Source organism: Protobothrops mucrosquamatus, unplaced genomic scaffold (assembly GCF_001527695.2).
Source record: "Protobothrops mucrosquamatus isolate PMUCROS unplaced genomic scaffold, P.Mucros_1.0 scaffold223, whole genome shotgun sequence".
NCBI classification, from domain to species: Eukaryota; Metazoa; Chordata; class Lepidosauria; order Squamata; family Viperidae; genus Protobothrops; species Protobothrops mucrosquamatus.
Window position 1 is genome coordinate 623,288 of NW_015386575.1, and position 16,565 is coordinate 639,852.

The following is a 16,565-nucleotide window of genomic DNA, read 5'->3' on the forward strand; positions in this document are numbered from 1 at the left end:
TGAATTAAAAATTAAGAAGCAATGATTTAACCCAAATCCTCATCTCTATATCTACATATATACTTTGGATGGCCTTATCTCATCTTTTGAATGTTTCTAATATGGGTGACAGGACTTATGTATCATTTCACCTAGAAGTATTGGAAAATGTATATACTCATGTCCTGATTTGCTGTTAAATATTTCCAAATTCAACAATATATAAATTCTGTTTGAGGAGGTGGTGAATCACCAGATCAGCTTGTTGGTGTAAGATAGTCTGCATATGTAGTTTATATTAAAAATGATCTATACTATTACATATATTTTGTAGTTGTATGAAAATTCTTTTATGTGACCAATATATAAAGGTCCCTTTTGTGAGCCTGCATGTCCTTATAGTATCTTTTTGTCTTTTATATAATTTTATTGTGACAGATCAATTATTCTTGCCAATTGCCCTATTTGTTATTTCTTGGGACTCTGGAAGGAAAGTATGAATAAGATATTGCTACAATAAAGGACAGTCAGATGCAGATTTTTTAAAATACTATTTGAGTTATTATTATACTAATGTGGGTTGCTAAATTCTTGTCATGATGGCCTCTAGGGATCATCATGCCAGTTAAGGACCAGTTGCCCACCATATCCTTATGTATATCCTTTCTCTTAATATATATATACAATATATATATATATTGTATATTCCTAGCCTTATATAATTTTGTACATATGAGGGCAATTCGGAAATAAACCTCCATTTGGTTATCAATGACAGACACTCGCAGATACAGAACTTTTATTATACACATTAGAAAACTACAACATTACATTATTTTTTGACATAATTGGCATTCAAATTGAGCACTTGTCATAATGTCTTACAAGGTTTGAAATTACTTAGTAGTAGTTGCTCGGTGTCAAATCTGAGGGGATGATCAAAAACATCCCAACGCAACTGTTTCAAAAGTTCTTGGGTGCATCTAGTGGTATGCACACAAGCATTATCGTGCACCAGCACCACACCGGAAGTCAGCATGCCCTAACGCTTGCTATGGATGGCTCATCTGAGTTTTCATAACATTTCACAGTAGATTTCTGAATTGATGGTTGAACCACGCTCCATGAACTTCACTAGCAGTACTCCTTTGGCACCTTCACATTTGGCGGGATTTTCTATGACACCAGTTCCAGTGTGGTGTTAGTTCACGATAATGCTCATCCGCACACCACTAGATGAACCCAAGAATTTTTGAAGCAGTTCCGCTGGGATGTTTTTGATCATCCCCATAGCCCAGATTTGGCACCGAGCGACTGCTACTAAGGAATTTCAAACCTTGTAAGACGTTATGATAGGTGCCTCCATTTGAATAGTGATTATGTCAAAAAGTAATGTAATGTTGTAGTTTTCTAATGTGCATAATAAAAGTTCTGTATCTGCGAGTATCTGTCATTGATAACCAAATGGAGGTTTATTTCTGAATTGCCCTTGTAGAATGTTCTTTTACCTGGGAGACCAGTTATCACTGTATTCTTTGCATGGCCATTTAAAAAAAAAAACTTTGGTGCAGATTTTCAGTGGTTTTGGTTCCTTATAGTTAAAGCTTTTCTCACAGCATTGATATTATAGGTATCTTACTGTTATAGTTGGATATATACTACTTTCATTTAATGTCCTTCAGATGCCCATTATAACTGTGGCATGGTTTCAAATAAAATATTGTGAGCTGTAAAGTTATATTTTCCGATCGCAGCTCCTTGCTTTCGAAGTTTGTATTTGCTCTTTGAAGATGCTATGATATGTTCTGATATGCAGCTGATTTAGAACAGGTAACCATTCAACTTAGCAGACATTTTGTAATTAATTAAACAATTTGCTAAGACATTTTGTAATCAATGTACACAACATGCTTCATGAATCTGAAAAACTCTCCAACATTCCCCAAAATTTGGAAATCCAATCAAGCAAATGAACAGTTAATACAGAAAGTATGATAACTGTTGACTGTTGATGGAAAAATAACATAAATTAAAACCAGGTGTTTTTTAAAAAAAAAATTAGGGAAAGAGCTACATCATCTAATTATATCATTTCTAATATTTATGTATAATACTAAAAGGTTAATATTAGCATTTCAGAATTCATAGCAACATGGAAACATCAAATGACATCCTTTTAAAATATACAAGAAGAAATTGGTGTCTGCAAAAGGAAGCTAGTTATCTTAAGAGGGTTAGAATGATCCTAGGGAAAAAATAAACCAGGGTCATGACACTAATGAGCCAAACAAAATTACTAGACTTTCTGCTATCTATACACCAAACCGAATAGCTTATCATTATCTTAAAAAATGAGCTATGTTTTAAGATAATTTTAAAGTATAATTTTACATTAAACAGCTCACTGAGCATGGCATCTTTTATTCTTGCTCTAACAAAATATATTAGCAGCAGTCAAGATACAGATGGGTTGAAAGAAGTACTTACAGGATCTGCCATTATGCTTATAATGCTGCCATTAAATCTAATGATAATTTGACGAGTCTGGGTGGAAAAGATTTTCTGTTATAATAGCGCTTCATGCAGCCAGTTATACCCTTTTATTAGGCAATGTTGTCTCAGCTGCAGAACATCATGTAATGAAGAGAGATGAGAGTTGCTTATTCATTTCTACAATGAGGTCTAGCTGTAGAGCATTCAGCTTTAAAAATTCTGAAGTAACAAGCCAGAAGTGGATGGAAGAATTTCAAGTTTCAGTGCTTTCAAAGAAGGTGCAGATACGTGGTTTCTGTATGTCTCGAGGTAATTTGTTTTCAGAAGAGATGAATTTGATTTATAGGTAAATGTTGAGGATCCAATCTGAGTTGGTTACCGGGACCAGAGGCTTGTCTTCTGAGTTTTTGGGCTTGTGCTGGAACCCACCTTCAGGGAACTGCTCTCTAGCTTCTTCCCTGCTAGAGAGAAGTTCCTGGAATATGGACTCAAGCACGAGTCCAAAACCTCTGGTCCTGGTGACTGACCCAGATTGGATCCTGCAACATTATCCTGGGATAAATATATTTGCCTTCATTTGCGATAGGTAAATATGTATGTTCTTAACATTTCCATTTTTTTAAAAAAAACAACCTGATTAAAAATAGTGACAAAGAATTAAAATCAACCCTGTTCAGTGTTTTGTTGATTACATTGCAAAAGTCTTTAGTTTTGTTTGACTTTAGTTTGTGATCCTAGACAAAGAACAGAGTGTGAGTAATCATACTTTTTTGATTTGTTCTTCTATAGTACTATTATTTTTAGCTCCAAAAAATAGCAACTAGAAGGCATGCACACACAGACATGCTATATTTATATGTAAGAATGAAATGGGCTCTGAATTCTTGGACATTGTGTGGCTTGGCAATTATCACAATGCAAAAACAGAAACTAAGAGTATAACATGTATAACATGCAAGCTGCATGTTTTAGCATGTTCTAGCATCACTTTTTTTGTGCAAAGGGAGGCCATAAAGAAAGATTTCTGAGGAATTAGTTTATTTTTCTAGTAATTGTAGATGAGACTGAGTGCATCCACCTTAGCCACAATGATCATACAGTCCTTATACAGAAAACTGTCCTTAGATTTATTTAATTTTTTTTGGTTTTGCTTCTGTAAAGCAAAGTTATAAACAAATCTGACTTCTTTCATATTTGACCTTTCTCAGATTCATCCTTTAGTTTTTCCAAGAAAATATCATTACTATCACCACAGCAGCCATTTTGTGAAGAAACACAATTACTAATGAAGCTATATTGTATATTTGATGTGGTTGTATTGATTGTTAGTATTTTTCTCTCTCAATTATCTATCTATCTATCTATCTATCTATCTATCTATCTATCTATCTATCTATCTATCTATCTATCTATCTATCATTCATCCCTCCATCCATCCATCCATCCATCCCTCCATCCATCCATCCATCCATCCATCCCTCCATCCATCCATCCATCCATCCATCCATCCATCCTACTATACCCAGTTACCCAGCTAATTTTTATGGCTAAAGGAGGCTTAGTGTCTCCTGGTTTCTATGAAAATATATTCCATGAATTGAGATTTCCACTTCATTTATATGGTATTAACCTGTACTAAAAGTTAATAAAAAATAAAACAGAAAGTGAAAAGGGATATAATTTTGATGAGTATTAATGTGTGGAAAAATAGAAAAATATGCCATTTTTTCAGACTCCTGTATTACAAGATTAACACAAGTTAATTATGTTTTTGTAAACAAGTATTAGCAGTTAGTAGATTACCATCAATATCTATTCAGATAGTCTAGATTGAATTTAGATAGTTTTTATTGGCTGCTTTTATTGAGACAGACTTAATATCATGGCTTTATAAAATATGAGGTTAGTTATTTAGTTTGATGATACACTAGATTTCCAATATTTTAATATGGGAAAAATGTTTAGTTGCAGAAAGAAGATAATAAATCTAGATAATCAATCTTTGCAACATATAAATTAGGGTTAGCAAAGAATAATGCAAACAGGTTGATCTGCTTCTGAACTTCATTAGCAGCTTCATGACTATACACGCCTGAACTTTTGACCTTTTGTGCTTTCTAACTTTACTCCCATTTGCAATTTACTGTGATTTTATTACATAAGTTTAATATTCTCTCCTAAAATTGATACATTAGGTCTATGCATCATCAAATATGTCTTTCAACATTAAGTACTGCAGTAGTCACAAATCTGGAAATGAATGAATTTAATTAAGATTTCCTAGTTTTTTGCTTAAATCATGTGCTGTGTATCATAATGCTTACATCAGTGATCTACATCTATAAAATAATGCAACATATGGATTTTTGACAATATGTTATGTTAATTGGGTATCTGAATATTAACAGCTCCAGTGGATTCAAAGCTTATTTAACATTTTACGAAATTTGGATAAGGATTGTTGTGTTGTGACTTGTTTTCTGGATAACTTGATTACTGTAAGGAGTTTAGATGGAAGAATACTATTCATGGCCTGGGACTTAAAGATAACATAATGTACAACTGCAAGAATTCCTATAAAAAACATCTAGCTGCTGCCACATATTGATAAAAAAAATAGTTTTGACCACCAAACTATTACTAATGGTAGTATAACATTTTGCAAAATGCAAAATGGCAGAATAAAGCAATAAATTAAAAATGTGAAATGAAGCTAAGCAATAAAACCTGGGCAAAAATATTCAAAATTTAGAGTTAAGAATACTTTTATAATCCTAAATATAAATGGTAATTAATAATATGCAGTTCAGATAGACATTGACTTATGGCCACAATTGGGATTGGAACTTTCATTGCTAAGCAATGTAGTAATCGAGTAAGTAGTGCCTGATTTTACAAAGTTTTTTTTTACCACAGCCATAAAGACAATCACCATGATTGTTAATTTGTTCACACAGTCTTTAAGCAAATCTGGGCTTAGCACTGACTTTGCTTTGAGGAAGCCCCCCCTCCCCGCCCCCAGGAAGGACATAAATGTTGATCATACAACTCTGGACCAATGCAACCATTGTAAACAGTTGCCAAGTGTCAAAATTTTGATCATGTGACCATGGGCATGCTGCCACAATTAAATGCAAGCTTCATCATAACTTCAAATGAATGGTAACGTAAATCAAGGACTACTTGTAATGCTAGTGAGACTCAGGTTTGCAGTAAATATGAACGATTCAAACAGAACAGGAAAGCATAAGAATATATGAAGAACAAATACTAAATATCTGATTGCTTTCCCCCTTTACTGGAAGTCGGTTATGCAATAAGTGATGAAGGTAAATTAGCCATTAGAAATCTTAATAGTGACTTCAATATATATTCATACAATTATAATTAAGAAATAATAATGACTTACTTGCTAGCAGAAATGTTGTAGGAATCGTAGGGACCAAAGTTGGTTCTGGATAAATACTTATAGCACAGGCTCCATTTGAAAGTCCCATATCATCAAGGGCAATATCATTCCAACCTCTTCTATTAAAGGCTTCAAAAGCAACCTATAAACAAATGTTACAGAGTGAGCAAACCTATAATAAATGAATATTTTTATTATGGCCACTGACCAGAGTTGCAAACAAACACGTTAAAAATTAAAAATGAAGTAAAAACAAAACAAGATAAAATATTACAATTGGTGGTGGGTTCATCAATGGTAATAAACGTCTGCCTCATTTTATAGGCAGTATAGCAAAATTTAGCCACATTCAAAGAGACTGAATCATATTGATCTGTTAACAACTGTACAGGTGCTTCCCAGGTATTTTACCAGGTGACAAATTATAAGGTGAGCCCCTGGTTCTTTAAACTGGGAAAAGTATAGCAGTATATGAGCTGTAGTTTCAACAGCACCTTGTTCACAGGGCTACAATTGCAACTCATAGGGACATTTTAATACTGGCCTACCAAAACTGCTGTGGGGATTGCAGTGAAGCTTGATAAGTTAGTGCTTTTTGGAATTTGGAAACAGTTATGTGGTATAAATTTCTTATTGGTTTGTAAAAAGAGGCTTGACTGATGAGAAAGGCACTTGCTTACTCTATTTTAAATTTAGTGATAAATCCAGATACATTATTGGGAAGAAAATTGAGAGAGGAAATTTATTCATTAATCAAATTTATGTTACCTCCCATTTCACGAGAAGTTCATCCAGTATCTTAGTTAGACATCTTTTATTTTTCCCAAGCATTTAAAAACATGTTAATCATTTACAGAAGTAATTGAAATAATATTAATATTATTAAGTAGCTTTTATTACTACTGTGCTATTGATGTTTATGCTGTTTTGGAATGCTTTTGCTATCAATAATCAATTCAATCATACTATGAACTAGATCGACTCAATTCCCTTTTAACGATGGTTATTTTGTGTAATTTATTTTCTAGGAAAAAATATCCATTTAAATATGGCACATAGACATATATTGCTCTTACCTATTTTTGTTTTTTTTAATTCATTTCCTAACCACAACTGTACTAAAATCTGAAATATTAAGCCTAGAAAAATGCATAATAAGAAAGAATAATTCTTTATATTTATAACACCTTTTAAGAAAAGGCACTTAGTTCAGCCTGATAGGTTTTTTTTTTAAATCCAGCATCTTGCATGATTAATGATGTGGGGAATAGAAGGTGTACTGTATACATACATCCTATATTATCTGTAGATATCTAATATGTGAATATCTCCTACTTGTTTTTTCATTATCTGTATGTTTGTCCAGGAACATAGACCTTGATCTTTGTATATTTGCTGATCAGGTTTTTGTTTTTTTTCACTTTGTAAACATTTTGTGCTCTTATGTTGATTTATCAGAACAGGTCTGGGACTCTTGTCAGCCATATATATATTAAGTACTCATCCTGGATGAGTTATGTGAAAAAGATTGAGACATTTAAGAAGTAAATTAGACAGCTAATCATTCTATAATTTTGCAGCTGTTAGAACAATGTTGGGATTCTGTTTATTTAGAATCTACATATTAAATGACAATGAAAATATGTATTAAATTGGAATTAAGGTTTATAAAGAGAATGGACTATTAATATTGGATTATTATTTTATACATGGAAATGATTGACAACTTCATTAACCTATAATAACTTTGTAAAATATGAATGCATATGTAAAATTGATGGCACATATTATCAGAGCATTACAAACTTACTTTTATTAATGATTAAGGTAACAATAATTTATATCAAGTAATATGTTCCACTGAATTCAAAAGCTTATGTATGAGTTATGATGTTTTAGATTATATTTCTGAATGAAACCATTTCTGTCTTGCAATTTATAAAGTAAAAAATCATGTATAGGCAATGTTTCCTTCCTTTCTCATTTTATTTTAATTATAACAAAGGCGTTATAAACAGACTTCTCAGCATTCATAGAAAATAAAGATGTTAGGTAATCAAAATTACTTGATCTATAAGAAAAATTAGAAAAATATCAAAGAAAGAGTAGACAGAAGGTTTGGGTATGTGCCATCTTCTCAAATTGCCAAAATACATGTTTGCAACTGGTTCTTTGCACTCTGACCTCTATTATGTAGAAATATCTTGACATGGTTACAAAATTCTAATTATCTCTATTGGTCCAGAACATTTACCTTTCTGGTATTAATGTGAATAGCCATAAGTTACTAATTTTAGAATTGCTTTATAAGGAATTCTACTGCCCCTAAACACATCTAATAAAAATTCAGATTCAGATATTGTTTGGAACTTTTTTTCCCCTTGCTAACAATACTGTTACTAGAAATGTTGGGAAGATGAGATATGAGTTCTGAAAACATATGGGCTAACTCAATTGTTCAGTACACAGAAGATAAAGAAACAAAATCTCCTGTAGTAGATTCTGATGATTTATCAGACACACTTGGACAATAATTTATAAACCACACATTCCCACACTTTCCCTTCTCTTTAGAAGCCAAGTTTGACAAGGCAAATATATTTATAATCAAGTGCTAGAAGTATTAGGTGGGAATCTAAAATCCCTCTATGAGATCAAAAAGCTGGGAGGGAGAGAAAAGCTTTATACTAAACATTATCGAATGCACATCAAATTAATATCAGTTGTATATTTATTTCATTACTCTAGTTAATTACTCCACTTAGTTCTCAATTAGTGACACAATTACCAAAGGCAGAAGAAACATTCCAATAATAAATTTAGCTGCCCAAAAGACAGCATAATATATATGAATACCATCGGATCTTGTTATCTCAGTGCTATAATTGTGAATTTGCGTGTGTGTGTGTTTGGCTATGAATAATGAAAGAAGTAGAGAAATGATAACAAAATGAAGACAATCTTGATTACAAACTCTGCTGAACATGAATATATTAACATACCTTAAATTTAGATGTTTCATTTAATGTTATTTGTCCATAATTCCAAATCTTTCCATAATTTCCTTCTTTCTGGAAGATGATCTTTTCACTGTTATCATCATATACAATTTTAACATTTAGACGGTAAACATTAATGCCATACATGTAATACCTAAATTGAAAACAAATTCCATAAATTATATAATATCTTATTAAAATGAAATCTATCCAGTGGACTATCAATTTAACTTCAGAAGAACATGCTCTGTCAGTAGTAGATGGAATTGGGGAAGAAATAGCTTTTATGAGTGAATTCACTTAGGCACACATGATTTTTGTTCTAAATTACACCCCAGTTTGGGGAAATGGTAGAACACTTAATGTCCTTATTAGATCTAGGTCCATCCTGCTTTCCCTGACCAAACCAGGATCTTCCACCATTTATTTATTTAGTTAGTTGGTCAGACCTCTTCTTATTTCAGCTTCAGATGTCAGAAAGCTTTCTGCTCAGAAGTGTCTAATAGGGTTCCATAAACCCCATCTTCAAACAAATGAACTTTTGTTTATCTTGTCCCACAAGCATTTAACATCGTTTCATAATGCAGAACTATAGCTACTACATGAGTCTATAGAAAATGTTCACACAATAAATTTATATGTCATTTTCTACAAGTAAAAAAGTTCTACATCTTGTTTTCTAAAAGTAAACAAGTTGCAGACAGAATGTGCTTATTCAGTGTTCCATCCATTTATTTAGGCAAGGATACTTCCACAGAATTTTTCTATGGGCTTTCGATAAACTCGTTACTCATTTTTTTTAAAAAAAAATTCTTTCCCCCCAAGCTTTTAAAGAATCACTATTTCTAAAAATCATAATAATTTTATTACATAAACAAAATATTTACTATACCAGAAGCTTAGGCAGTATGCATCTGAAATAGGGTCTAAGGGTAAGCTAAACATTTCAGTCCTCAGTTGTTCGCTTCTACGAAATGGTGTTAAAATATAGTAGCCTGAAAAAAAAAATCAAAGTAAAAACATATAAGTGTAAATGCACTTAATGAGAGTTTCAATATGGATGTTTGATTCTTGATGGGTTATGGAAGCATCCTGCTAATTTGGACATGAAATCAGTGATGGTGATGCTGCTGCTGATTTTATTTTTATCCCACCTCTTTTATATTTGGTCAGCTTATTTTTTAAATATACTGGTAACAGGAAGGAAAACAAATAAAGAGAGAAAGAAAGAGAGAAAGTATATACATTGGTAAATACACACAACACTTAAGTAATATCTTTATGAAGTACCACATTTCCCCGAAAATAAGACCCACCCCGAAAATAAGCCCTAGCTTGATTTTTGGGGGTGGGCCTAATATAAGCCCTACCCCCAAAATAAGCCCTAGTTTTGGGGTGAGGTGCATGCATAAAAATCAAGCTAGGGCAGGGATGGGGTGTTGGAGCTTACCATTGCAGCCAGGTGTCCCATGGATCGATTCTTGCCTTGCCACCCGGTTTTTCCGTGGCCGAAGGAGCAGTTTCATTCAGCAGCTGAGAATGGAGCTTGGGCCTGCATTTCACAGTCATAGGCCTTTGCAGAAGGCCTGTGCAGCTGAGAACAGACCTATCGATTCAATCTGTACCTTGGTTCTCGGCTGCAGAGGCCTTACGGAAAGGCCTCCGGTCTGTGAAATGCAGGCTGCAGCTCCATTCTCAGCTGCAGAATGAAGCTGCTCCTTCAGATGCAGAAAAAGTGGGGCAGCTGGGTGAGGCTATCAGTGCTGTAAGTGAATGGAAAAGACCCCCCCCCTGAAAATAAGACCTGGTACCTTTTTGGGAGGCAAAAAAAAAGACTGGGTCTTATTTTCGGGGAAACACGGTACATGTTTGCCAGATTTCTAGAAAAGTGACTTTATTTATAGTAAATGTCAATTTGAACCAGCTTTTGCCAACAGGACTAATGGTGACTTTATTTTTATTTTTCTTATTTTTTATTACTGTCAATTCATTGTTGTTCTACTTTGAAATGGTTCCAATCTATAAATACCATATGTATTTAGCCAAATCATAACCTACATCTCTGGTCTAGAGAAATGTGGTGCAATAGAAATAAAGTGAGGTAAAATCACAAATAGTAATGGAATTGAAATGCTGAATGGTCAAACCATAAGAAGCCATTAAGATGTAGTTTACAAGAGTCTGGATATTTTACAGCTGGAATAAATCAAGCATCATCAAGTTAAAACTATGATTGATAAAAAATACCCATGCTGCAAAAGATGGATGGCCATACAAATCAAAACAAATGAAATAAATAGCTACTGTATTAACTGAATAATTAGTGAATTTCTATACTGAATTTCTGTACTGAAATTTCTGTAAGAGACATGCATTTTTTCTATTTGAGTCCATAGGTTCACCTGCCTAGCATGCTGTAAATAATAATAATAATAATAATAATAATAATAATAATAATAATAATAATAATAATAATAAAGTTGGAAGAGACCTTGGAGGTCATCTAGTCCAACCCCCTGCTCAGGCAGGAAACCCTATACCATTTCAGACAAATGGCTGTCCAGTCTCTTCTTAAAAACTTCCAATGTTGGCGCATTCACCACTTCTGGAGGCAGGTTGTTCCACTGATTAATTGTTCTAACTGTGAGGAAGTTTCTCCTTAGTTCTAGGTTGCTTCTCTCCTTGATTAGTTTCCATCTGTTGCTTCTTGTCCTGCCTTCAGGCGCCTTGGAAAATAGCTTGACTCCTTCTTCTTTGTGGCAGTCCTGAGATATTGGAATACTGCTATCATGTCCCCCCTCGTCCTTCTCTTCATTAAACTAGACATACCCAATTCCAGCAGCCTTTCCTTATATGCTTTGGTCTTCAGTCCCCTAATCATCTTTGTTGCTCTTCTCTGTACTCTTTCTAGAGTCTCAACATCTTTTTTACATCGTGGTGACCAAAACTGGATGCAGTATTCTAAGTGTGGCCTTACCAAGGCATTGTAAAGTGGTATTAATACTTCACGTGATCTTGATTCCCTCTATTAATGCAGCCCAGCACTGTGTTGGCCTTTTTGGCAGCTGCAGCACACTGCTGGCTCATATTTAAATGATTGTCCACTAGAACTCCAAGATCCCTCTCACAGTTACTACTATTGAGCAAGGTACCCCCTATACTATACCTGTACATTTGGTTTTTCTTGCCTAAATGTAGAACGTTACTTTTTTCACCATTGAATTTCATTTTGTTAGATAGCGCCCAGTGTTCAAGTCTGTCCAGATCCTCCTGTATCCTAAGCCTGTCTTCTGGAGTGTTGGCTATTCCTGCCAGCTTGGTATCATCTGCAAATTTGATGAGTTCCCCATCTATCCCCTCGTCCAAATCGTTGATGAAGATGTTGAAGAGCACTGGGCCCANGTAGGTTGTGATCTACTTTATCAAATGCCTTACTGAAGTCCAAGTAAATTATATCCACAGCATTCCTCTGATCCACTAATTTTGTCACTTGGTTAAAGAATGCAATAAGATTTGTCTGGCATGATCTGTTTTTGACAAACCCATGTTGGCTTTTAGTAATGACTTTGTTTGCCTCTAGGTGTTCGCTGATTCGTTGTTTCATTATCTTTTCCAGAATCTTCCCAGGTATTGAGGTCAGGCTGATAGGTCTGTAATTTCCTGGGTCCATTTTTTTTCCTTTTTTTGAAGATGGGAACTACATCAGCTCTTTTCCAGTCCTCTGGTAGTTCCCCAGTGCTCCAGGATCTTTAAAAAATATAGTTCAATGGTTCTGATATCACATCTGCCAGTTCCTTAAGAACTCTGGGGTGTAATCCATCTGGTCCTGGTGATTTGAACTCATATAGGCTGGACAGATGCTCACTTACCATTTTCTTGCCTATCTTAACTTTCGTTTCTATTCTGTTTTTTATGGCACTATTTTTGGTAGGTTGGTCTGTTTTTTCCCTTTGTGTAAAGACAGATGCAAAAAATAGTTAAATAGTTCTGCTTTCTCCCTGTTGCTTGTCACCTTCTTGCCACTTTCCCCCACTAATGGACCAATCATTTCTTTCACGTTTTTCTTGTTTTTTACATGTTGAAAGAAGCTTTTTTTGTTATTTTTGACTTTGGTCGCAAGCCTTAGTTCATTTTGAGTCTTAGCTTTCCTCACTTCATCTTTGCAGGCTCAGGCTATTTGTTGATATTCTGACTTAGTTATGTGCCCTCTTTCCACTTTCTATACTTGTCCTTTTTATCTTTCAATTTATCAGAGAGTTCTTTATGCAGCCATGCTGGTTTCTTTTGAGAGCTGTTATTTTTCCTCTTTGATGAAATTCATGTACTGGGCTTTTATTATCTCACTTTTCAAATTATGTAGATAAATATGCATATAAAATATTCTGAAGGCCTGTTTTTTTCAATATATTATCATCATATCATAACTGTATTAGAGTACTAAGGCAAGAAAAAGCTACTTGGAGCCATCTTTATAGATTGAAGCCCTGAGTTTATTGGGGCTAATCCTCCAGATATGTGCACTGCTTTGATATGTTCAGTTTAAGCAAAAGAAATAGAATATAAAATATTTCTATTGTCTCCAAAATACATTAAAAATGGAAACCAACAACAACAATTGCTTTTGCACATAATATTTCTTACCTGATAAATTGCCAAAGGTATGATCAAAATCTGGACCAGTTGTAGTAGGAAAGACAGGGCCATTAACTCTATTCCATTCAATGCCATCCTTTATATGTTGAATCCAGTAACAAAACCCATCTTCAAAAGTACAATTGATTTTTTCATTGTCTTCAAACAAGGTTGGAGTAAAAATAATAAAATAAACAAGCAGTGAAATTCTACAATGTATATCCTGATTATATTCACAATCAAGGGATTATAAGATCATGAAAAGAAAAAAGAATCCTGATTATTATCATTTTGATACTGTACACAAAATAATTTTACTTACGGTACTTTCTCTGTGAAAAGTCTCACTTTGAAATTAGTTTAAAAGAGATTTTGAAAAAAAGCACAACTACTTCCATTATATGGAACACATATATGTATGAGGAACTATTAGGTTTCCATATCCATGGCATTTAATGTAATAACTGGTACAGACATATTGCCAGCATTTAGTATTATTGTTACAGTGAGTTGGACATCCTTCTAAAGCAATGGCTGTTCCACATGAAACAGCCATGCACTCTGCCCTTGTAAACTGTGCACAATGATATTTGTTTGTTTTATTTATTCACTTTTCTCATAGCCAGCACTGCTGGAAAAAGCCTTGTCTGACGAAATATAGAAGACATCACAAGAACTATAGATATCTTACAGCTGACTTGACTCTCAAGAGGTCAAGATGATGCATTTTTATTCTTAAAGTAGCAATCCTGTGAGTCTGAGGAACATAACTGGCCTAATTGCCCAATATATTACCTAATTGAAGGGAACATGATCCAGGACTCCAATCTACTATATTGTTTTTTTTGTGATATTATCACCAATGAAGCATTTGATTAAGAAGAAAATTATAAAAAACAGATATGTCAGAACCCATATTCTAAGGGGACCCTTTTCTTGCTTTAAACTCAAACTATATTCTCTCTATACTTCTGGGTTCTGCCATGCTCCTGGAGGGAAGGGGGGAAAGCACTGCGGGCTGTTGCTTTATTGCTTTATTTTCCTCTGACACTACATTGTAACACTTTGTTGTTCCTGCATACTATCTCTCCCCTTGATGTCAGCTAGAGAAGGGGGGAGGAGAATGGAATGTGCCTCCGGCAAATGGTTTATCTCCACACTCGGAAGGGAAGGTATGAAGAGTCGACAAAACATCGCTGAAACCCTGAGACAGCCTGGTGTTATCAACTCTTTCCCACAATGGACTTAACACCTGGGGATTGGCCCATGTGAACTGACCAGATGAACTATGGGGTGGGGGTTTTTCTTGAGACACTTTTAACCTATTGATCTGAGTGGGAAACCCTCAGATACTGTCTATTATGCCTGCTGTCAGCTTCTCCTAATAAAAGTTCCTTTTGGAAGAAACTGCTTCCACGAGTTCTGCTTTCTTAGGACGAGGTTTTGAAGTCGGCCCTGACAAGATAGCAATAAGAAAGTGATGGTAGAGGTCTCAATGAGTAGTTGGATGGGATAAAAAAGGATCTGTTCCTTTGTCATTTTTAAATTACATAGTTGATCAGCTGTTGCACACAGAGGAAGCTGTATGCTATAATTATATTTTTCAAACAATAGTCATATCTCCATTGTGCTGTAGTGCTTAAATATAAATTACAGGTATACTTACTGGTTAGCTCACTTGCATTGAAAGCAGTGTAGGTTGCATTAAAACCATTATGGGTTTCATATAAATCTGTGACAAATTCAACAGTGGCTTTATCAGAGAAAATATAAACTGTCCCAGGGTTAGAACCTGAGGCTTGAGCTAAGAACAAAAAAACATAATGAAAAAAATCAGAATGGAATAATATTATACGCATTCAAGTAAAAGTGAGTCAATAGATTTTGTTCTGTGGAAAGCTGATACAAAACTATATTTATTTCAGAATATAAAAATCCTTTTGTTAATGTTCATCCTTTTTAATAACAATTTAAATCAAGTGTATCTATACTTTCAGTAGGATTCTAGTCACAATAGTCGAACTTAAAGTAAACAAACCATTATATAAATATAAGTAAACTCTGTCATCTTCATACAAAAGACTGAGGCCTGATTATATCTACTGGTTTTCCATAGCTATCATTCCATGCCAAGAAAATGTTTCAGAAAGTGTGTGAGATGGATTTTGTCTATGAAGATTTAGGCAGTGTGATGGACTACAGTGAAGTATCATTTTCCCAGGACAAAGGGAGCATATTCCAAGAAGGGGACAAAACAGCCCAGTGCTGATTGGAGTCAGAGGAAGAGATTTAGGATAGTCACTCCCTAGAATTTCCCTAGGTATATCTGTTAGGATAAGAGTGGTATAGGTTTCATCTGGAACGATTTTGTCTAGAGCAGTGCTTTTCAACCAGTGGTACGGGTACCACCTGTGGTACATTGGCACCTGGCAGGTGGTACATGACCATCCTAGAAAAGTGGTAGTGGGGGAGGGGAATGAGCTGAACTGGTGGCAGCACCGCACAAGCCTGAGTGAGAGATGGCTGGAGCAACATTTTACCTAAGTTTCTCTTTCTGTTTCAGATGATACCTATTTTAAAAAATGAACTTAACTTGAAAGAATGGCAGAGAGACTTGAATCGCTTTATTTGGGAAGGCAAGAAAGCACGTGTTAAATTCAAGATTATTCAAGATGTTAGAGAACGTGGAGGACTTAAAGCTCCAAATTTGCTACTCTACTATGATTCTTGTGCATTGACTTGGATGACTGATTGGATTAATCTATCTAATAAGAGGATTTTGAATTTGGAAGGATGGGATTTGTACTTTGGGTGGCATGCTTATCTTTTTATGCAAAAAAAGATTGATAAAACCTTTAGAAATCATATAATAAGGGCTGCATTGTTGAGAGTTTGGCAAAAATATTTTTTCAAGTTTGATGTTAAACTTCCAATTTGGGTGATACCGTCACATATTTTTCTGACTATACCAAGATTTGTGGTTATGGAGGCGCCATCTTATAAAGATCTGCTATATTTGAGTGGTAGTGGTGAATGGTGCCTCAAATCCATAG

General features: G+C 34.5%; 1 protein-coding gene across 1 annotated transcript in view; it reads right to left on the reverse strand.

The window, feature by feature from the left end:
• TMPRSS15 (transmembrane serine protease 15) overlaps positions 1 to 16,565 on the reverse strand; it is a 56,376-nt gene that overhangs the window by 23,313 nt on the left and 16,498 nt on the right. The window contains exons 8-12 of the mRNA XM_029283770.1: positions 15,179 to 15,316; positions 13,522 to 13,671; positions 9,773 to 9,875; positions 8,884 to 9,034; positions 5,882 to 6,023 (exon numbers count right to left, since the gene is read on the reverse strand). Coding sequence (XP_029139603.1) covers positions 5,882 to 6,023; positions 8,884 to 9,034; positions 9,773 to 9,875; positions 13,522 to 13,671; positions 15,179 to 15,316 — 684 coding nt within the window. The remainder of the gene's footprint in view (positions 1 to 5,881; positions 6,024 to 8,883; positions 9,035 to 9,772; positions 9,876 to 13,521; positions 13,672 to 15,178; positions 15,317 to 16,565) is intronic.